Source organism: Achroia grisella, unplaced genomic scaffold (genome assembly GCF_030625045.1).
Source record: "Achroia grisella isolate CSIRO2021 unplaced genomic scaffold, CSIRO_AGI_Agris_v1 utg546, whole genome shotgun sequence".
Taxonomy (NCBI): domain Eukaryota; kingdom Metazoa; phylum Arthropoda; class Insecta; order Lepidoptera; family Pyralidae; genus Achroia; species Achroia grisella.
In genome coordinates, this window is record NW_026712931.1 from 4,036,385 (window position 1) to 4,060,883 (window position 24,499).

The 24,499-nt window shown below is 39.8% G+C and overlaps 1 protein-coding gene across 1 annotated transcript; it reads right to left on the minus strand.

Annotated features, from left to right (window-relative positions):
- Positions 1-556: 556 nt before the first annotated feature.
- Positions 557-24,411, minus strand: LOC131848328 (nuclear pore complex protein Nup160). The gene is made up of 27 exons (XM_059198153.1): positions 24,149-24,411; positions 23,910-24,015; positions 23,165-23,381; positions 22,432-22,537; positions 21,611-21,806; positions 18,690-18,862; positions 17,291-17,454; positions 17,103-17,196; positions 16,479-16,639; positions 15,926-16,065; positions 15,090-15,171; positions 14,472-14,601; positions 13,935-14,152; positions 11,810-11,936; positions 11,164-11,260; positions 10,694-10,834; positions 9,583-9,804; positions 9,183-9,301; positions 8,901-9,073; positions 8,576-8,671; positions 8,054-8,186; positions 6,585-6,746; positions 4,716-4,927; positions 4,202-4,283; positions 3,952-4,085; positions 3,266-3,490; positions 557-1,233 (listed from the first exon to the last, which is right to left on the minus strand). Exons 1-27 carry the CDS (start codon positions 24,240-24,242, stop codon positions 1,129-1,131), a joined length of 3,909 nt encoding a protein of 1,302 aa, XP_059054136.1. The 5' UTR covers positions 24,243-24,411; the 3' UTR covers positions 557-1,128.
- Between the last annotated feature and the right edge of the window lie 88 nt (positions 24,412-24,499).

Below are 24,499 nucleotides of genomic sequence, written 5' to 3' on the forward strand. Positions count from 1 at the left end.
TGAATATTGTAACATTAACAATGTGATTCATATAGCAGGTATATATTTTCACATTTCCAACCTTAAATACTGATACAAATTAAAAAAATATTTATGGTGTAACTATATCTATTTATTCTATGAATCTTTGTTGTTTATAACAATTTGATAATGGTTGAGATAAACTTGACACTCCGTTTTTACACTTTTACACAAAGATTATTGACATGTTGTATTAAGTTAAATATTTCTCTAAGTAATAGCTACCACTTGGTACCAGGAAGGCCATGAGTTACATTGCATGTTTATTATACATTAACAGACAATGGTAGTGCTCACACTGCGCAATACATACATATACGCGCATCTACATAATTGGATACATATTTAATGGGAAAAAACCTAGTGATGTCATTAATAGATAAAAATAATTTTAGCTTAGTAGATTATGGGTCAACTCATGCTGTGACCTGAGGAGAGGTGTACAACACGCATAATTAATTGTGTTCTACAATTTCATTAATTTTGTAACACATATCGTCTACAGACCAAAGATGACATGGGATGAGATTGTGGTCTGTAGAAGACAGACCATAGTCTCATTGCATCAAATTTATTTAGTTTAGATATGTTGTTTATCGTATTTAATGCAGAAAATATTCTCTCTTTTAAAATTTTATGTTACATAATTACTTACTAAATACTTGGTGTTTTGTACGGGTTTTTAATTTATTTTTAGTGACAAAGTTTGTTTCTTAAATGGTATTGGACTTTATCGGGTAATGTAATGTGTATTTTTTTTACAATAAAATATAGATAGTTTATAAATTCACAAGATTAAAAAGAATACTTTATACTGAAACTATTGATATTGAGTTATCTTCTCGCTGTTGGCATAGATAGAGCTCATAATATAGATATTTTCATTATACATAAAAGATAACATTTTTGTAATTTTATATATACAAAAAAAAAAACTACTATAGTCTTCCTAAGCTAAAAGCGTATATAGAAAAAGTACAACATTCCAGAATATTAAATTGATTTGTATAAATCGTATTTGGACGTGGGCTTATAACTCTAGTCATATATAAGTGAATGCAAATAAACTTATTTAAATACAAAATCTTTTATTAAAACTCACAAAATTCAATGAACAATAGTATTTTGCAATTGTGCAACTTTCATATCCTCTGACGTTCTTATGACAACCTGTATGTATTCTTTGACCAGGGAATCCAATTCATTGTAGATCTGTAATTAGAAAAATCATATAATCATGAATTAAAAGGAGAACTGAAATGTGTGAATAAATTATTTAGTTTTTCTATTCTAAAAAATGTTTAAAAACTCAGAACAGCAGCGGTTTCCTACGGCTACCTTTAACCATCGCTCCGCTCATCGACAGGGTATTCATCCCCACACACCCGCTACAACCTAAGTGGTCTCGGACAATGCGGTTCCAGAAGAGTTTCCTGCCGTATAAACTTAGATTGTGGAATGAACTACCTGCCTAGGTTTTCTCTAGACTTTAAAAAATGGGGTTTATCAAGAACGGTGTATAAAATACACCTGTTTTATAAAACCTATCTTAGTGTGTGCTGCATATTTGCATTAATAGTTCAAATTTCACACTCCTTCGTCTGCGTAATTTTCTTATTAAGGATATAAATTACTTTCAAGTATTAATATAATGATAAGCAATATTAACTATATATAAAAGAAGTTTGACTTGGTCTGAGTGCAACTTCTATGTATTATAAGGTACCTTCCTTCTTGGTACAAAAAAGGTTTTAAATTAAATATATCAGTTGTTTAGGAACCTATAGTATAGTATGTTCTGTTTATTTTACTATATGGCGGCGTTCCATATGTAAATGACCATGGGTACTAATTTGCAGCGATGTGTTACGTTTTGTTCTTCTAATTAACATACAATATTAATAAATTGGACAGACGACAAGGTAAAAATAACATATTGTCAGATTAGACCGTTTAAAAACTATCCTAAATTGATGAATGATGAATAAAAAACTATCCTAAAATGAAAACCCAGATGATTGATGACACCCTTGTCTACACGGGGTGACAGTACAAATTTATTCTTTTGGCATGGAATCTATTGCCGTATAGCAAATTAATTACACTTGTTAACGTCGTTTACTATAACCAGATCTTAATGATTTATTTAAGTATATACTTCTATGGCATTGTCTTTATTACATACGCTCTGTCACGTGGCAATTTGTTTTCGCGCAGGTAGTGTAGAGTGTGTATGTAGGTACATGCAGACAGCTAGACAGAGCTCTCGTGCGTCACACGCTTGCGCAATCTCACATGTTTCAATCTTACGTAGTTTCGCAATAAATAATTATCACTGTAAAACGGCAGACATCTGACTATAAAGACCTAATTAGAGTTAGTGTAATTTATACATTTTAAACAATGCCCTCAATAATAAAATCTGAATATTAAAAAAATGCATATATGAAACATTCAGTGTGACAAGCAGTCGCACTTGAAAGTGAAAATAAAAAAACAACTCAAGATTAATAGTGCGCGTTCCTGTCACATATTGCATACATATATTTTGCATAACTAACCGTTTATGCAGCGCACACAGTGGGAGCACAAAAAAAAATTGTGGCACATTTTTCATTGCTTCTCCGCTCCGCTGGTGTAATGTTATATAGATTATAGGTCTTGGGGATACTATGCCTACCTGTTTAACAGTGAAAGATTTTTTAAAATCGGATATGAAGAACCGGAGATTAGCTCTCGAACAAACAAGCATACAAACCTCTTTATAATATTAGTATAGATAGACATGTGTCTATCTACACTAATTTTATAAAAAGGTTTGTGTATTTGTTTGTTCTAAGATTTATAAATTCTCTACAACTCTGTATCTTTGTTTTATTGTCACATACACGACGTTTTATAGTAATTAATTGCGTGCGCTCTTCCTCGCTCTCTTTGTCTGCCTATACGCGAAAGTGGATTTGCGAGTGAAAGAGCGTACGTGTAAAGGTAACTCCTACACTCATGAGCGAAAGTATGGAATCACTCACTCGGAATTGATTCCGCGCGATCTTGACTTAATAACTAGTAAAGAATTATTGAAATGGTACCATTTTAAAGGTTTAACTGTTAAATTTAAATCGATAACAAATTCATTTAAATCACACCAGTATTTAAGGAGCTATCCCGGATTATGTGAAGAAGTAAGTAAAATGATGTTTCAATCGTTCGATACGTCCCGAGTTGATAATGTATGGAGAGGTACCTGTGCGGCGTAGGCGTCGGTGCGAGCTAGCGGCGCGAGCTCGGCGCGCAGCAGGTCGGCGGCGGCGAGCGGCGCGGCGCGCGGGCCGGCGGCGGGGGCGGCGGGGGCGGCGGGGGCGGCGGCGGCGGCGAGCGCGGCCCGCAGCGCGCCCGCACACGCCGCGCCCGCCGCCGCCGCGCGCCCGCCCGCACTCAGCGCGCGCGCGCACCCCGCGCCGTCCACCTCCTGCTCCACGCGCACGTAATAAAGTACAATAGTAACCGATCCTTGTTATGCCTCAAGCGAAAACAAGCATGCATCGCACACTGGATACTGCAAATCGAATAAACATATGGCACGACAAAAATCTGCAGATTTTGCCAAGCCGAAGAGGAAACGACACTAACATCTAATGTGGTTGTAGCCAACTTATGAATAAGGGAAATATCTTCTTTGGAAGTTTACACTCTATCTTGAGCAGATAAAAATTTTCACTCCTAAGAATATCCCAAGAGCACTGACGATAGCCGAAACCGCTCCATAATTAAATAGTTAAATAATAACAGTTTTGAGAAATCATGATATTTCTCAATAAATAAATATATATGCGGTTCGATCTCATGTTTATAGGCGGCAATTACAACAATTATATGAATGTATATCATCCAATAACGTAATAGTAAGAAAAACTTAAATATCGAACATACTGTATATCTCTGTAGAAACCAGTGAGGCATAAATTGTCCAGTACTCAAAATCCTCTTAGTGACAGCTAGCAAGGTTTCAGCATCTGCTTCTTTTAGATATGGATACAATTTGTCGAAATCAATGTCTTCATTTTCTGAAAATAAAATTATTCATAACATGAACTGCATTTGTCGTATATTACTGCGGACACGTAGTTCAATAATTTGATGTATGAAATGTAAAGAAGTGATTATTATTATAATATCTTACTCAGTAACGCCTGTTTAACAGGATCTATAGATTCAGGGTCTTCTTCGCGGAGTTCGGCAGCCAAATCCTCCGGTCCGATGACCTGTATTATAGTTAGTTGCAAATAAATGTACTACAGAACAAACATGTGCTTCCTTGCTCAAAACGTTACGGAAAATTCACTTATACCATACATAACCTAAATATAGCCACAATCAAATTGGCTATCTGAGAATACCCTCCACTGTAGTACCCACTGACCACCGGGCTCACCCATCCTAGATGGATCACGGCGGTCAGTAGGTGCTACAAAGATAGGAACAATAGAAACAACATTCCATTGCATACATACATATGTACCGAATATTGAAATTTTAAAAGCGAATGATTACTACGACGCAATTTAATTACGTCTAAATAAATTTATATTTCAAAGATTACTTCTACTTTTTGGAACAAATCATCAGTATACTTGAAGAAACAGGAAATTCATAATAAAAAGTACAACGGTACAGTAAAGTAAACGAGGAGTTACCTGCAGACGGGGCGCGGCGGGCCGGTCTGCATCGTCGGCGGCGTGCGCGGGGGGTGCGGAGGGTGCGGGGGGTGCGGGGCGCGCCAGGAACGCGTGGTCGGGGCGAGCCAGCCGCAGGCACACCAGCGCCGCCGCCAGCCAGCGCCGCCGGCCCGCGCGCGGCCCGCGCTCCGCCGCGCACCGCGCCGCGCGCTCGTACATCACGCCCGCAGCTACACACCGCGACACGTCACACACCTTTACTAATGCTATCCATCTATGGTGCGGTAAGACCCCGTTCGACGCCGTTTCGTTTACCGCTCCTTTATTTCGACCCGAGGATTCGGAACATAACGGAATGACTATAATACACTAAAGTTTAGTATATAATAGTAATATAATAGTTTCTGCGCTAAAGAACCTTCGACCCGCGAGCCGCGGGGTTGGGGCCTTGACAGTAAACGATTACCTGTTACTCACTAAACGATTGCTTGAATGACGAACGTGCATGGCAATAGTTCATGCACAGGATATTCATTTAATATTAGACATAGATATATAAATAAACATTGTAAATAAACTGGCTTTAAAAATAACAATAACAAATTCAATAGTCTTGCCAGTTCTTCTCAATTGAATCTGTATGTTGAACTGGACGATAGGGAAAAATATACTTTGAAGTTTTAATTTACTTTAAGTTCATAAGCGGCTAATATGTCCGACATGACTAAATGTATTTCTGAATTTGAAGACGTCAACGAAAAAAAATTAACGTAAGCAAGAAGAAAACAAAAATGTTGATAGCAGTGACTCCGAAGGAAAGAAAGATAGGCTCGTTTAACGCTGTTTCGTTTAGCGTAGTATCTTATTGGACCGTATCCCCGCGTTAAGCAGGGTATTTCTTATTGACATTTATACACACATATAGTACTGACAAATATTGTCAGCATTATGAGTTTTATTGTGACAAAGAGCTTCCACATAGTATAGTATTATATTAGTATCATTAGTTATGACCAGACAGCCGGTGGCGTGATGAGCCGATTTATTGGGCTCCCTAAAATATAATAATATTGAGTGCAGTGATGAATGTCTCACCCGTCCTACTCGAGAACGGGTGCAGCTTGTAGAGTGTTCAGCTCTGTTAACTGAGTGATTTACTTTGTTACTCAAGTAACTATTATATTAATATATAAATAAATACTATTAATTTATTTTTGCAACTTTGCTATTTGGCAGTTTGTATTCACACAAAATTCTTAAAAATGTAATTCTGAACAACATTTATTTACTTAATGATGTGTTGAGTCTGCATTCCGAATGACTGGTACAATCAAAAGATATGATTGTTCAAAAGCGCTAACAGTAAGTTTATTTGAATAAAGAAATAGAAATATTTCTATTTCAATTTGCCAAGATGGCTTAACTGACCTGACCTCATTCTCATCTTATCATTCTTCACTGCTACTCCGCCAGCGAAAACCGTTAGGGTAGACGGGTTTACCATTAAAACACCCAGATCGATATAAACTCTCTCTCTCTCTCATGAATACAAATATTAGTACCACGCGATGAATCGCACCCGCGACCATCGGAAGAAAAGCGGTGAAACCGACTGTGAATATTTTAAATAGGCACCAAAATAGTTCACAATAACAAATCTGTAACTAACATAAACCGTATCTAACTATAACATATCTGTTTTATGACACGAAGAATTATTTTTATTCGGTTGGCTACGTAGCAAATTAATTATATTTTTCATACGCGTTAAAGAAGTCGAGGGACGAGTTCGCGTCCGCGATAGTGGGTTTCTTATGTATATATTTGTGTGTAGTCAGTGGTTCTGTTCGTGGAGCGCGGCGTGGCATTGGCAGCGTGCGGACCGACCTTTGCGGTAGTGGTGTCGTGAGACGTGCAGCGCGTACAGGAAGTCGTAGTAGGGGTTGTCCGCGTGCGGGTCGTGCAGCCTGGCGCGCGCCGCCGCCGCGCGCTCCGCCTCGCCCGCCAGCGCCGCGCACCCCACCAGCGCGCCCAGCTGCCGCCGACCAGCTGCGGGCGCACGACCGCTCCTTATTATATATACATACTAGCTAGCTGCCGCGGCATAATGCTATTAGAAAATAGGAGTCGCTGATCCGAGGGTGAAACTGTTGTTTAAAAAAATAAATGTTAGGGGTGGTATATGTATATAGTGGCTATTTTTCATACCCCTAAGTGATAATGGTACAACCTTTATCACTTAGGGGTATGAAAAATAGTAGCCGATTCTAGACCTACTGAATAGGCATGTAAAATGTTATAAGAAATCGTAAAGTCGTTTCGGAGAAGAATGGTAACTACCATTTTATATAGGTGTTAGATGTTTTTTGTTTGTACCTAAGCACATATTTACTGCAACATTTAATTTTACCACCTTGTTCTCTGGTTCAAACTACCCACATATAATTTGATTTTTTTTTTTTTTTATGATGGTAGATAAATATCACTGTTGGGAGATTGGGTGTGTCCTGTTACGTAGAAACAGTACTATTGTTTTTCCTCGCAATAAAATCAAATATAAAAGTTAATCCTTGACTTTTCAATAATCTCGCCTTTGAAAACGTAATAAAAGTTACATGGCCCTCGAGTCGGATATTGGCTAAAGGTGTTTTTTTGATATACCGGTGGTGAAGTGATAATCACCCTACGTCTCACAAGATAGCAAACCAGGATTGCTATCTAATTATCCCATCAGCTGGCAACGGCGAATAGGATCCGGGTGGTTCATTCCCGGAGCAACGACGTACGGGAGGCAAATATAAATATATATAAGAAATTATATTCTATAATAGGTGAGAGAGATACGGAATGTCTTAGTAAACGACTGACATTCGATAATTATTAAGATTATTAGAAAAAACTAGAGATAATTATTAGTCGGCCAAATTAAAAAAAAATTTTAGGAAAAAAAAGTAATTATTTGCTTTATTTAGTTAAGTCTTATTATTACTTAAGGAATAAAATTAGTTTTTAATTTTTAATCACACAATAGTGAATGACTGTTATAAAAAGAAAATGAATTTACTAGTTAGATAAGTTCCGCCGGATATCCGACTACTCGGTCACATGGTTGGCCGAATATCCGTTACCCGGTATCCGACCAAACTGCTATCCGTTTCATCTCTAATAATTATTCAAACATACAAAGTTCGATATCGGGTGACATCTCATCATCATCATAGACAATAACTCTCAAATATTTATTTGTATGTATTGCTATCGGAATGTACTTTTCTCGTACCAGAATTTATTATCTCTCTCTCATTTTTATTACAAAGAAAAAGAAAGAGAATCGTATAGTTAATGAGCGGCGTTACCGAGTGTGGTGAGGAGCGTGGCGGCGGCGGCGGCGCGGGCGTGCGGCGCGGGGCTGGCGGCGGCGGCGGCCAGCGCGCGGGACGTGCGACCTCCGGACAAGTGCCACTTGAACACCAGCCACTGGAACATCGCCTGCACACAACACATGCTCACGTTGAGTCCGCACATTTATACTTACATAATTACATTCAAATCAAACATATTAAAGCAAAACAATAAGTTTTTGAGCGTACATGACAGTATTTACATACACGTTAGACCAGTGATTCCCAACCTTTTTTGTGGCATGCCCCAAATTAGTCTTTTTAAAATTCTTATGCCCCACAATTACAACTATGTCAACAGTTTTAGAAGTTTTCGAGCGTGAAGAAATGATGAAGTAGGCTCTGGCTCGCCGACTATTTTCCATATACGTTACATGGAAAATAACAGATATTAACAGAATAGTAATAGAATTTGTAAAAGACAGTAATAAAAAACACATAAGCCTCTTGCCAAAAGAAGAGAAAAAAAATACATACCAAGTTTGGGTCATCTTTGTCGGCAATGCTAATTGCAGTTTCAGCGAGACGAACCACGCAAGCACCCGCATCGTGGATCTCAAATAATTTTATCACCTAATTAGAAAACAACATTATATTAGGTATATGGTATACTTTCAATATTGTACAAATATTTTATATTTGCCTTGGATCTTTTATTGTATAATATTAATTTGAGACTGGAAGTAAAATGAGGTCTTGGACGTCCTTTATTAAGTTCATACAAATTTGAATCACTGCATTAGCGGTGCGTTACTTGCGACGTCTGTAATGTGACAGTTGGTTGAATTGATTGGTAGTGGACCTTCATGTAGTAGAGCACGAGCGCCTGGTGCTGCGTGAGGCGCGCGTGGGGCGCGGCCACGAGCGCGCGCAGGAAGGGCTCGGTGCTCACTCCCTTGGCTGCTTTACAAAACGCTGTGTACGCGCCTTCAGAGTCCTCTGTCTCCAGCAGCGATAACCCCAAGATGAATTGTCCTAATCACAATGTATATATTAGTACACATAATAATTATTACGCTATACTGAGAATAATATACAATTCATTTTGTTCATACTACTGAAAATTAAAAGTATGTATACTCACGTGAACAAGCATTCCATTCGCACCAGGGTTCTAGCATAGCGACATAATTCTGTACAAGTTTCGGTTGGTTAATAGTCGCCAACCACCAACCAAATTCAAAACCACCACTGACGGCCCACCTGTGACCTCGTTAAGGAAATAATGATATATGTTCATGACCATAATTATAAATCGTGTTCCACTACAGATGACTTGTGAATTATTGTTGCGCTTAGGTTAGTACACCGCATTTCCGACGATTGCGGGTTCGATTCCTCACACGATACAAATATTTATATTAATTGGTATGATTGTCTGTATCGATTTCAGTTTTTTTTATTTGCGTATATGTGCATTAAAAAAAAGTATTTATTAGTTATTATTTTATATAAAAAAAAACAATTATAGATTGTAAGGATACAGCTGGTGCGCTAAATGGTAAGCGAGCAGGGGCAGCGCGTGGTGCCAGCGCAGCGGAGCGTGCGCCGCCGCCAGCTGCAACCGCGCGCGCGCGCCGCCTGCGCCGCGCACGTACGCCGCCACCGCGCCCCCCGCCGCCCCCGCGCACCCACCGCCCGCCTCGCACGCCACCGCGCCCAACGAGCTCAGCTTCAGTCGGAACGACTCGCTTGTACTTGCAGCCCTGTAATTATATTTCTTACACTGGTACCAGTCTACTCCCATCTGACGAGAGTAGCAACAGTAACCTATATAACACAAAGATGTATCGCTAAATACATGATGCCGGTGATACTGCTCACGGGTCGGAGTTCTGTAAGGACTAAAGTATATATATAAGAGAGGTGACTTTATACAATGTCCTGTGTTCACATTACCCACACCGGTGTAGAATACATGTATGTGTAGTATGCGACCGGCGTACGCAAAGCGACACAGTGGCCGGCGCCCGGCACGCCGCCCGCGCACCAGATGTCTCCTGTCGGCGTGCTAGTACCGTCCGGCGTACGTACGGGCGACGCAGTGGCTGCGCGCAGTGCCAGAGCAGCGCGCGGTAGGCCTGCCAGTGCACGGCGCAGTGGCCCGGCGCCCGGCACGCCGCCCGCGCACCAGATGTCTCCTTTCGGCGTGCTAGTACCGTCCGGCGTACGTACGGGCGACGCAGTGGCTGCGCGCAGTGCCAGAGCAGCGCGCGGTAGGCCTGCCAGTGCACGGCGCAGTGGCCGGCGCCCGGCACGCCGCCCGCGCACCAGATGTCTCCTGTCGGCGTGCTAGTACCGTCCGGCGTACGTACGGGCGACGCAGTGGCTGCGCGCAGTGCCAGAGCAGCGCGCGGTAGGCCTGCCAGTGCACGGCGCAGTGGCCGGCGCCCGGCACGCCGCCCGCGCACCAGATGTCTCCTGTCGGCGTGCTAGTACCGTCCGGCGTACGTACGGGCGACGCAGTGGCTGCGCGCAGTGCCAGAGCAGCGCGCGGTAGGCCTGCCAGTGCACGGCGCAGTGGCCGGCGCCCGGCACGCCGCCCGCGCACCAGATGTCTCCTGTCGGCGTGCTAGTACCGTCCGGCGTACGTACGGGCGACGCAGTGGCTGCGCGCAGTGCCAGAGCAGCGCGCGGTAGGCCTGCCAGTGCACGGCGCAGTGGCCGGCGCCCGGCACGCCGCCCGCGCCTCGTGCCGCGCCCAGCGCCGCCACAGCTCCTCGCACCACGCGGGACCTGCGCCGACCGACCATATGTAAATGGCTATACACATACATATTACTACTAATACATTACTCTTATTGCCCGACTTGAACCTAATATCCAGAGTTCAAATTCAGTTCGTGCTTTGTATCGATTTACATTTTTTATTATTGTAATATAAAATCATAAATAATAAATCATAATAACAATTAGATTATAATTTACTAAGATATTATGTAAATTGCCAGAAATATGCCAAAAAATCTATCTGCAAGTATCTATTATAACAAAACTTAAAATAATTCTAATCTAAAATATTCCTGCAGTTCAAGTGCAACATAATCTAGAAATTAATAACTCACCTCATTTCAGCCATTTGTCGAATCGCTTCAGTTACTATAGATACGCCCAAATCGCTCGCGAATAGGGTATCATATTCGTTATATTCGTCTTCTTCACCTATTAAACAATAAATATGTTATTATATTACTATATTTTTTATTATTTTTGGAATTGCATATTAATAATAATAATAACTCAGTTACCTACAATTCACGAAGCGCCATTTAGTGACAAGGTAAGCAGTTTATAAGTATAAGACATCTATAGAAATACTGAAATACATTTTTTTTTCTAAATACCTACATAATACATATATATAGGGATAACGGTTATTATTATTAATGTGAACTGTTGGCCCCATTGCTAGCAATGAACCTGCCTCATGTTCATCTTATCATCCTCCACAGTTAGTGGAGGATGAACGGGATACGCTGGCGGGGCACCGCCAGCGTAACCCGTTAGCGCAGGCGGGTGCACCATTCCAATATCATCTATAAAATAATATAATACCATGTCAGGTAGACCTCCGGCGGTTCCTCAGTAATTTGCTGCACAAAAAAGTGTTATCCCTTCGGTGATGATCCGGTGGTTGAAAAGCAATGCAGCATAAAACATGCAACAAATAAATCTCGTAATCTTAAAATATGTGGTTAACAATTATTATACTTTTAGCTGTGTCAAGCTCAGGCACGTCCAATCTCAGCGCGTCGTTCAGCTCGAGGACTGCATTCTGTAGATCTTTGATTGGCTCCAATATAGATGTCAGTTCATCCACCTGTTGTGGAGTCAATATCTGGAATTTAAAACGATAGGAATAAATAAATGGCCTTTTAGACCGTACGGACAAAACCGTATATTTAAGCTACAATACTAAAATTTAAAAAAAATATTATTATCAAATACGCTGTACTCAAATCACAAATCTATCAGAAAAATTGAGTACCACATAGAGACACCAATTAGTACTCCAGTATATAATATTGCTATACTAGCTGGATTTACACAACACTTTTTTTCAGGCACGACTTGAAACGCTTGTGATTGAACGATAGAAAACGTACAAAATAGTGTGCGATTGTTTTTATTTCTTTCTAAATAAACCAAAACCGGTACGCGCGCGATTGCATGATTGACTCCGTATGGTGCGTGTCGTGTAAAGGAAGTTTTACTATTGATATTAAACGCTCCTCATTATTAATAAAAGTTTGTCGAGTGTTATATGAACGGCGAAGTGGCAGGCGGTGCTGCGGCGCGTTGCTGGCGAACAGCCGCCGCTCGAGCTCGCAGCGGGGCGGGTGCGGTGTGAGTTACCGGGTGGTGCGGCTCGGGCCCCGCGGGCGCGGAGAGCGGCGCGGCGAGCTGCAGGTGCAGGAGGCGCGGCAGCAGGCGGTGCTGCGGCGCGTTGCTGGCGAACAGCCGCCGCTCGAGCTCGCAGCGGGGCGGGTGCGGTGTGAGTTACCGGGTGGTGCGGCTCGGGCCCCGCGGGCGCGGAGAGCGGCGCGGCGAGCTGCAGGTGCAGGAGGCGCGGCAGCAGGCGGTGCTGCGGCGCGTTGCTGGCGAACAGCCGCCGCTCGAGCTCGCAGCGGGGCGGGTGCGGTGTGAGTTACCGGGTGGTGCGGCTCGGGCCCCGCGGGCGCGGAGAGCGGCGCGGCGAGCTGCAGGTGCAGGAGGCGCGGCAGCAGGCGGTGCTGCGGCGCGTTGCTGGCGAACAGCCGCCGCTCGAGCTCGCAGCGGGGCGGGTGCGGTGTGAGTTACCGGGTGGTGCGGCTCGGGCCCCGCGGGCGCGGAGAGCGGCGCGGCGAGCTGCAGGTGCAGGAGGCGCGGCAGCAGGCGGTGCTGCGGCGCGTTGCTGGCGAACAGCCGCCGCTCGAGCTCGCAGCGGGGCGGGTGCGGTGTGAGTTACCGGGTGGTGCGGCTCGGGCCCCGCGGGCGCGGAGAGCGGCGCGGCGAGCTGCAGGTGCAGGAGGCGCGGCAGCAGGCGGTGCTGCGGCGCGTTGCTGGCGAACAGCCGCCGCTCGAGCTCGCAGCGGGGCGGGTGCGGTGTGAGTTACCGGGTGGTGCGGCTCGGGCCCCGCGGGCGCGGAGAGCGGCGCGGCGAGCTGCAGGTGCAGGAGGCGCGGCAGCAGGCGGTGCTGCGGCGCGTTGCTGGCGAACAGCCGCCGCTCGAGCTCGCAGCGGGGCGGGTGCGGTGTGAGTTACCGGGTGGTGCGGCTCGGGCCCCGCGGGCGCGGAGAGCGGCGCGGCGAGCTGCAGGTGCAGGAGGCGCGGCAGCAGGCGGTGCTGCGGCGCGTTGCTGGCGAACAGCCGCCGCTCGAGCTCGCAGCGGGGCGGGTGCGGTGTGAGTTACCGGGTGGTGCGGCTCGGGCCCCGCGGGCGCGGAGAGCGGCGCGGCGAGCTGCAGGTGCAGGAGGCGCGGCAGCAGGCGGTGCTGCGGCGCGTTGCTGGCGAACAGCCGCCGCTCGAGCTCGCAGCGGGGCGGGTGCGGTGTGAGTTACCGGGTGGTGCGGCTCGGGCCCCGCGGGCGCGGAGAGCGGCGCGGCGAGCTGCAGGTGCAGGAGGCGCGGCAGCAGGCGGTGCTGCGGCGCGTTGCTGGCGAACAGCCGCCGCTCGAGCTCGCAGCGGGGCGGGTGCGGTGTGAGTTACCGGGTGGTGCGGCTCGGGCCCCGCGGGCGCGGAGAGCGGCGCGGCGAGCTGCAGGTGCAGGAGGCGCGGCAGCAGGCGGTGCTGCGGCGCGTTGCTGGCGAACAGCCGCCGCTCGAGCTCGCAGCGGGGCGGGTGCGGTGTGAGTTACCGGGTGGTGCGGCTCGGGCCCCGCGGGCGCGGAGAGCGGCGCGGCGAGCTGCAGGTGCAGGAGGCGCGGCAGCAGGCGGTGCTGCGGCGCGTTGCTGGCGAACAGCCGCCGCTCGAGGTCGTCCGCGCCGGCGGCCGCCGCTCGCTCCCAGCGCGCGCCCGCCGCCACCACGCGCACCGCCTCCGCCGACAGCGACAGCTCGCGGGACCGCTCGCCCTCTGCGTCAGTTAATGTCACGCCTTTACTCGTCATGCAGCGCTGTCGACGATTCTTAAATTCGAGGACGACATGGTCGCATCGACATATTGCGTTAATTTTCACTCAAGTTTTAGAAGAAAGAAGGACACGATTAGGCTTATAAAATGTAATATCTACATAAAAAAATCACGGTCTTCTACCATGATTTTTTTATGTAGATATTACATATAAATCATCTCAACCTAATGCTATAATAATAATATCATAACTTTTGTAAGAACAAAGTTATGACATTATTATGTCAGTATTAAATTAATTTAAATTTATTATGCAGCATACCCATTGTAGTGTCAAGTAAAGACATATCTGGTGCGAGCATCAATTTTTCTAATGGCTCTAATTCGCGTACGAGAGAGATTCCAGCGCGACGAACCACTGCACACCACCAACCGCTATCATTATCAGAACCCTACAAATAACAGTCATACATTGGTTACGGTTCAACAGATATGTATATTAATATTTTAAATAATTGCTGCCTGCTTTGCCTGACTGAGCACTAAACAAAACTTTGAAATATTGGTTTCTATTCAGTAATATATACACCAACTTTTTCTTCCTTATCCCTTTTAGTTAGTGTTGGCATAATATGGTTTTCTCTTCAATTCAAACCTGTTCACACTCATCTCGTTTTTCATTCCCTTTCTTGCCATTTCATCCTTCACAAAGTTCATACATCTCTTTTTCTACCTTCATCTGCCCTCATAAGCATACACATATAACACTTTTCTTAAAATATTTTCTTCATTCCTACACAATACATGCCCTTATCAAAAGAAACAATTACTTAGTATCACATATAGCATAAATGTAGACTTAAATTAAATAAAACTTTTAGAAATTTAATTTATTAGCTGCAAATTAGATTTTCCATTTTCTTATTACATATCTACTTACATGTTTAGAGACCATAATACCCAGTGGTTTTTGTAACCCCTCCATGTACTGCATACACCAACTATATAAATCTGACCAGCATCTAAAAAACATATAGTTATATTAACATTAAATATGTATACTATTACTTTTTACAGCGAAAAGTACCTTATAAGTATAATAGATAGCATAAAGTACTTTATTTATAATTTTTAATTTTGTAGATTTTTATTGGTCTTATTTTATTTATAAACTAGCTGTACTCGCGACTTCGTTCGCGTGGAATTTAACTTTATTTTTCAAAAATTAAAAGTAGTCTAAGTTACTCCTTATTAGCTAATGTATAGCTACATGCCAAAAAAAGTCCCGTCAAAATCGGTCCAGCCATTTCAGAGATTAGCCGGAACAAACATATAGACAGACAGACTGACAAAAATTGTAAAAAATGTTATTTTGGTATATGTACCGTATTAATATTCATATGCGACTAGTAAAAAACGATTATTTCAATATTACAAACAGACACTCCAATTTTATTTATACGTATAGATTATTTTATAAGGTTTTATCGTTATTTTACGATTTCTCGAAAAATACCTATGTTTTTAAATAAAATTTTCGGTTTTCCTACAAATTTCCGAACCAAAAAAGTAATAAAGAACCCTTACGGTTATGTGTTGCCTTCTATGTACATAATTAAATTTAAATTAAGCCATTTATAATAGTGAGATAGATTATCTCACGATTTTCAAATTACTTCATTTCATCATAACATATAAAATGTTGCATTAATAGGTTCTGCGATTTTTTTCAGCATTTGTAATAAAAATAGCATGGAACAATTTGGGTCTACTGACTTGTGCATAAGATGTGATTGATCTGTAGATCCGGATCGGGCAGCCAGATGCTGCATTCGAGTTTGCACTGCGTTCATTGCCGATTCTCCCAAGTCACCATCAAGGCTCGTCTCACTTCCGCCCCAAGTACGTCGGTATATCTTTTACAGAACAAGCTTTTAGATATTACTAATTCATAATTATTCATATACAAATTGTTAAAAACAATACAAAAGAATTTATTATCAAATTTGTGATATATATACAGGAGTTAAAGGACTCACAAAAAAAAACATAATTAGTATATGCTGATTTAACAATATTGTGATTCATTGATTACTCATTGGAAACGATCTGCACATATAGAGGTGCCTGAGTTTACGAGTGTACTGCTCTCGAATCCACCCTCGGAACCACATGTGATACTCATTCGACTTCCTATACAACCCTCTATACCAACATAGAAGTTTTCGACTAGGAGGAAATGTTGGAATGGTCACCAGAATCTTTTGGCTCAATGCCGGCTGTCGATCAAGTCAGCACGCGGTGGTATATTAAAGTGCAGCATACTGACCGCGATGGCCTTCCGAAGGACAGCGGGCGGGAAGAGCGCCGGCGCGAGCAAGCGGTCGCGGTAGTGGCGATGAGCGGAGTGCGCGGGCAGCGCGGCCAGCCCGCCGCCGCGCTCCCGCGCCGCCGCCGCGCGCCACCCCGCCGCCGCGCCCGCCGCGCTACCTGCACACGACACACAAACCAGCTGCGTTCACGCTACACCTTAGTGCATTCGCGATTAGTTGCCCTTACACATATATTCTTTCTAGGGCGTATAAGTTTTCACGCAGGAAACAATGAGCACGTAAATGTAGACAAAGAGAATCGGTAAGAACGCGCGCACCGCGAGATGACGTATTCGCGAGTCCTGAGAAGGTGCGCGTTTTAACATCTTCACAGTATACTATTAGGCTGATGCAACCCTTAAGGTAACTTACTAATTAAAGTTGGTGCCAGACACAGCTTCAAATGTGTAAATAATGATAATCCAGGGCAATTCCACTTTATCGTTATGTGTCTAATTTAAACCGTAAAAAAGGGTCCATACTTGTAACGTATAAAACAAAGTGTAGTACTAAAATATTATTCAAGTAAGTACTAAGTAATATTTTAGTTTAGTTTTTATTTATATTACATTTCATCTTACTTGTTATAACTGTGTCTCCATCTGGTTGACTCCACAATGCCCAAATGACGTTGGATCCATCACCATATCCAATAGCATAATCCAACAGATCCATCTGGAATCAAAAAATATTTGAGATGACTATGAAATACAGAGATCTATTGTGAACAAAAAAATCTTGAAATGTAAATATATATATATATCTTTACCTGTGGTCCAAAGAGGCGGCATATATGTGAAAACTTCACAGTTCCTGCTACACTGTCGTGCATTTTTAGAACAACAAACTCACACTCATTTGGAAAAGATAAATATGCTACTAATATAATACTTTCGTCTGAACCAATTGTCTTCTGTAACATGTGACCATGCGCTGTAACAAAAGATTAATAAAAAAATTGTTTAATCATTACTTACATCCCTTCAGTAGCTTTTTGGTTCTAAAGCCTCTTATAATATTACATGTAAATATATGCATGTACAGTCAATGTAATACTAGGAAATATGTATTACATTGACATTAAAAATAATATATTCTTTGTGTGACTTAGTATATAAGAAGTATGTACTAAGTCACACAAAGAATATATCATACTGTTTTAATTTACCGTGCTTTAGTAGTTTCCGCCTAGCTATGACTAGTAGGTCATTCATAATATAAAATAAATATAGTACACAGATCCCATTTTATATCTGTGGCTTATTGACTTAACACTCACACTACAAACAGACATTGAGTATGTCTGTTTGTATATAAATGTAATATATATACCGTACTAACTTGCAACACCGATTTGGATATACTGTAATGGTGTTGTAATATTGAAATGAATAAATAAATAAAAATAAAAAAAATATGCTTAGATAAAAGCAAATAATGGTCAATGCGATCGAATGCTTTACTATAATCTGTATAAATAACGTCTACTTGCTGTCCATCATCCATGGCTTCTGTCAAATAGTCATTAAATAGAACAAGATTGGACACTGTAGACCGTCCACTGATAAACCCGTGTTGAAAGTGATGTAGGGAATTTTTTACCGCTGGATAGAGTTGATTATATATTAATCTTTCAAATATTTTAGCTATGTGACATAATTTAGAGATAGGCCTATAATTTTCAACTCTATTCTTAGGCCCTTTTTTGTGGACAGAGGTTATAAAGGCAGATTTCCAAATTTTAGGGAGTATTCCAGCGGCAAGAGAACGTTTGAATAATAAACAAATGGGAATGGATAAATTTTTAGAACAAGCTTCTAAAAAATATGCTGACATATAATCTGGGCCAGCCGATTTATATATATCGAGACCAGAAAGCAGTTTATCAATCATTGAGGGGACCACTACAATATTAGCAATGTCGGAAACAGAATCTATATTGTCAGTGTAAGAAATTGGAACATGATTACTGGAAGAACCATTTTGTAAAAATGTAGATTGAAGGTATGACGAGAAAGCGTTACAAATATCATTACCTGTGTTATGAACCACATCATTATAATTCATACAACATTATGTTATATATACTATATATAATACATAATATAGTAACATTATAGCTTTCAACTTGAAAATATTTTATTAGTATTTAATAGAAATGCGCTTACGAGGTGGTTTCGGTCTGACTAATGTCTGTGAAAGTGGCGAAGAGACAACTATAGGTGCACCACCATCATCCAAAGACCAAGCTCGGAGACAAGTGTCCCCACAAACCGCAACCGCAAAACTATTTGTGAGTGTCACTCCATATGTTTCAACACCATCTGTGGCACTTTTACCCCTAAAACAAATGACAATTTCTATAAAAAAATAGCTTGGAAATATTAGTATTACCACAGATAACATAATATTACATACAGATACCCCATCCCATACAAGAAAATGGTTCCTTCCTAACTCGGGCTATTCTTCGGGCTATTTTATTTCGCCGCCGTAGCCGCTAGATGTCTCTAGATCTGAAGCAGTTCGGATTACTAGTGGGTGCTTAGTAACAAAGCACGAAAATAGATGGCAGTCAATTCAGTCTACATGACATCTGTTTTGCAAAGATAGGTATATACAAGATATGTAGGTAACTGTATCGTGTACCTCATTAGGGACGATTCAAGATTCAATGTAAATGTGTAGGTATAATATCGTCAGCCGATACCCTGCAGATATGGCTTATGTGCCAATGTATATATTATGTTATAGTTTATTCTACATTCCATGCCTATTTTTTTCTCTCGACGAAGATATGTTGTAACGCGTCTGCGCTATACGTATAGCCCGATTTTGATACGTTTATACTCGTACGTATCAACATCGGGCTATATGATTTTTTATTTCAATCGTTATGTGTAAGAGACTGGTTTTAGCTACAATGAATTTACTGGTATATACCTCATGTATTCTACGATGTACCCCTCTTTTCCCTAATGAGAATTCCGCTATATCTTATATATAAACTTCGTATCACAGTGTTAGTTGCCATATTTCTCCCACATTTTGATGAAATTTGATATGTATACTTGCTAGGTCTGAGGTAGGGTTGTTATCTATTTTTTATACCCCTAAGTCATAGGGGTGGCCTACCCTGAATTTTTTTTTTTGTATTATGGACAATTTTTTATTTATTTATAATGTTACATACACGCCTAAATTTTGGCCCGTCTTTCACCAACCCCTATTTTTAATAGCGATATTCTTACAAATATTATAAATGCTAAAGTAACTCTGTCTGTTTGTCTCGCTTTCACGCCCGTTACACGTTAGAAATGTGTAACGTTACTTAGTACGAAATTATGTATATTACAATAAAACTTAACGAGAAAATATTATAATGATGTCACTGGAACACTCATTGCTTTACTACTATACCGTCCATTAGTCGCGAACTTTCTGGATGAGCGAGAGGCGCGCTCCTATTGGTCCGTCGGTGCGGTTACCGCACGACGCGCATGCGCTGTACGCTTAGATGAGTCTCACGGCACGGGCGTAAGTACTTACTATGTAATATGTATACATATGGGTGTCACAAATGTTTTTATTACAAGTAATATTACTCTATTATCTAAGCCAGTAATGTGTGCTTATTTTGAACTTGATAATATTCAGAATTACTTGTATACATAACTTTCGATATCTACAATAATAATATCTTTGATGTATGAAAGAAATGTATGTACCTACATTAAAAGATAATTTTTGACATGTATGAAATGTATGAACCTACATTAAAATATAATTTTTGAAATGTATGAAAGAAATGAATGTACCTACATCAAAAGATAATTTTTGACATGTATGAAATGTATGTACCTACATTAAAATATAATTTTTGAAATGTATGCACCGTACAATAACAATACACGTTAAACATCATACCACAGAGTCATACGCAAGTTAAAAACAAACTGCTATGATATTAATGAGAAATGAAAATCAACTTTATGGTATTCGAGTTAGGGTCGATTTCTCTCTTTTTTTAAATACTATTTTAATCTTGCCAGTATTCAAAGACAACTACGATTCGTACTCGATATTTTAAATTATTATGTAATCGATTTTTAGTACAAATGTAAATAACCAACGACACTAATAATGTACTACTATATTCCGTTCTTTGAAACGGAACACTACTATAATACAAAATAATGAAAATTTACTGTTCACAACGACTCATTAAAAGCATTATCGAATAATGCGCTGTAATAAAATCCTGTTATCGATTATTCAAAAAAATCGATAATACATGTATTTATTTTTAATATGACAACACTTCATACATAAGTATTATTGGAAATAGTATTACTTGCTTGTTCAATTAGCTATTTATTCAAGCTATTTTTAATTTACTTAAAAATTTTTTATATGTTTAATTTACAATAATGATATATTAAGTGCTTATAATTGGAAAATATAAAAAAGACATTTAATTAGGCCGATACAAATGACATCAATGCCATCTATGAAAGCATTTTGAAAACATTGAGCCCCGTATTAGCACTGATTAAATTAATTAAGTACTGGAAAATAACAAAATGAGTAAATATATGAAAATTACTTTTCTAAACGCATTATTTCATTTTAACATGTATATATAACTTTTTAAAAATTGATTAAACATTTTTGTAAACACAGTTTTGTTTTTTAAAACGTTTGCAAAACTATGAAGAATTCCATCGATACCAATCACGCCATCTATATGCAACTTTTAGCAATAATAATGGCTAGTTCCTCACGGATTGCCACTGGTATTACATATTTTGTTTTGATACTATTACACTGTCAGTAGATACTATTATCAAACTAATCAAATTAGGATTAATTGATTAGCAATGTTTAAAGTAAAGTAATGTGTAAGGTACTTATACATCAGATCTATTACTAGGCTGTCTTACTCTCTCTCTCTCTCTCCATTACATATACAATTATATACATTGAAAATGGTTTCTTCACATATCATGGTTTATAACTATGATATGTGGTGCTAAAGTAACTGCACTCAAAATTACAAATTGTTAAATTAATTTTTCCAGGAATATACCTTAATGCTCCGGTAATACCAGACAAAAATCTTGGCACTGCAGATTCCCTTTTAAGGACAGAGGTTACTGCTTGCCCTGATACTGGTAGTTTGACTAGCAATAATCCACCTTCACCTCCATAACCAAATGCAAGAGCAAAAACTGCTTCTCCTGAGTCACGCAACAATGAAGCACATGTGTGTGCTACTCCTGTGGCTGTAAAATAACATTATAACAGTAGGGCTTCCATTGTAGACATCAGACAACAGAACATCTCAGAGAATAGAAATATTATTATTGTGACAATAGTGGTTCTGTTTCTGTTAGTAGTTAAAACTACTAAGACAATGTATAAAATAGCAATAAATATATAATAATGTAGTGAAAATATCAGTATCAGTAGATTATTCCAACTTTTGCAAAAAGTTGTAATAATTTTGTATATAAAAACAGGTGTATATATATAATGTTCACAGTCTTTAAATGGCTGATCTGAATTGCCTGTAATTATATATATGTATATAAATGTGAAGGTAATGTATTTTATTTTATAAACTTGGCTTTTCAATGTTTCTCCATCTTTTTAGACATAAGAGAAAAGAAAAGTGCATAAAGGTTGTACCCCTATAATACCACTCATGCATTGCCATTTCAGAGGACTGTGTCATACCTCTGTAATTTTTTGTAATTCCACTACTTAATCTTACCCTACAACTTAAACACGACATACAAGCAAACAACTTGGTAGTGAGGTATGTAGACAATTTTATACAATGTCTATCTCAGTATAAGTCTGGTTGCTATTTTCATACAGGCAGTAAATATTAACATCAATACTTACTTGCATTGGAATACTGGTTTAAAATATAATAATTATTTGGATTATTCACAAGACTGGTATCATGAAATATTGAAGGTGATGTTGTGCTCATTGATCCAAAGGTTGACTGAAATAAGCAAAAATAAATAAGAAAAAGATAAATAATATAAATATTAAGTGAGTAGTTCTAGGAATATTCAAAATAAAGATTTTTTAATTAAAATGTTGAATAAAAAAGAAGTTAACCATAAATATGTATATCTTTTATATTTATGGTAAACTTATTTCTAGAGCTACTAACTATGTACTTTGATATCAATAATCTTGGCCTGCTGCCATACTGATTTTGTTGTGAGCAGTTTTTAGCGTTCTGAACCTGACCTTTAAAGGTATTTCTCATTATTTGTTAACCAAAATTATGTTATTCTTTTAAAATTCATTAATAATAATTTAAATCTCATTTTTCTGTTATGTTGTTGATATCATTATTTTTTCCAATATAATAACTTTTTTACATCCCACATATATGATATATATATACCTCTATGTGATATAACAATTTATATGCTTTTTTTAATTCTAAAACAATGCATAAATTTTAATAGGTCTCTAATAGCAGGGCTCCATTATATATACAGAAGTTATGCACAGATTTCAGGTTACTCTTCATTTCAATTTCAATATAGGTGAAATCCATAATTTAACTTATATTGAAATTCATACATATTCAATTAAAAAAGTAGTCTGACATTACCTTTTTATCAAAACTTTCTGGATGTGGAAAGATCAGTCTATGGACTGATGAGACTGTTGCAGCCAGTATAACAACTTCTCTGTAAGCAGGACGCTCATATGCTGTGAGATTACTTAGTGGAGGAGTGCCTGGTGCCACTTTGCACCTCAAATTTGCTCCTGACAAATTTACATCTAATGATGCCTCTGATAGTTCTATAGCATCTGAAGTTGTTTGCCTAGAAATATTTAGTAAAAAGTATAAGTAAAATTAACATGCAATCAACTAATTTATCTACTATATATTAATAATACAGGTTATTAATATTTTTATCATGGATTGATGGATCAATAATTAGTTTGTATGGTAAAATAAGTCTTTGATTTTAGTATTTTACAATCTCTTTATATCTTCCCATAATTACACTCTTCCTACTTCCCATACAAATATTTCAAGACTAACAATTATCCTGTCATATGTATGGATAAATATGTGATATAAATGATTAATGGCCTCTGTGGTCTAGCGCATTACTTTAATTCTGATGGTTGCAGATTCAAATTTGTCTGAGTGATATTATGATATGTATAAAAAAAAGTATTTAAATATTTATATTGGATGTCTATTACTGCTCGGCTTGAGACTAGATAAGGCTTCGTGAATTGTCCATGAGTATTATTATAATAGCAAGATTACTATATACCAAGCAAAGATAAACAAAGTACAGGTTCAGAACTATATTATTATTAAAATAAATAATACATACCAATAAATGAATCTGTTTCTTGTATTAGCTTTTATTGAATCTTTGTACCAATATCCACCACCTTTTTGAGGTAATTTAATGTCTTGTAGAGTACTATGGGTACCACCTATTGTAATAAAGGAATAAAATATGAGACACATTTATCTTAAAAGGTTATCTGGCTTAAACATTTATATCAGGCAAGTCTTACAAATTTTAACTGTTTACTAGTAAAAATTAGTAACATTTGGCTATAATACCTGTATTCAGCACTAGTTCTTTCCATTTTTCCGGAATGCTACAATTTGGAGTAATTTCTTTAAAAGTGACCGGTATCGCTTCAGCAAAATCCATGATTAAATTTAATTATTTCAGCTGTTAGGTATGATCAACAATTAGGTATATTTGTTTCTATCAAAAATTTCAAATTGTGACAACTTTAAATAATGTACTTTCGAGATATTTTATGAATTAGTCAGTAAATATAATACAAATTTAATATAACAGCAACAGACTTACAAGATTTGACAAATATCACAGATGACAGAAAAATGACAGTTTAAATAGTTTTTTTTTTCCCGTAATTTTACGGCTTTGGTTAGACCTTATCC

Excerpts from the sequence above, each read along its gene's own strand:
- LOC131848328 (XM_059198153.1), bottom strand. The coding sequence starts at position 24,242 with ATGGATTTTGCTGAAGCGATACCGGTCACTTTTAAAGAAATTACTCCA. Across the intron at positions 16,640-17,102 it reads TGGAGACACAGTTATAACAA|GTAGCGCGGCGGGCGCGGCG; the intron begins GTAAGATGAAAT and ends TGTCGTGTGCAG. Across the intron at positions 11,261-11,809 it reads TGAGCTTGACACAGCTAAAA|GTGAAGAAGACGAATATAAC; the intron begins GTATAATAATTG and ends ATTGTTTAATAG.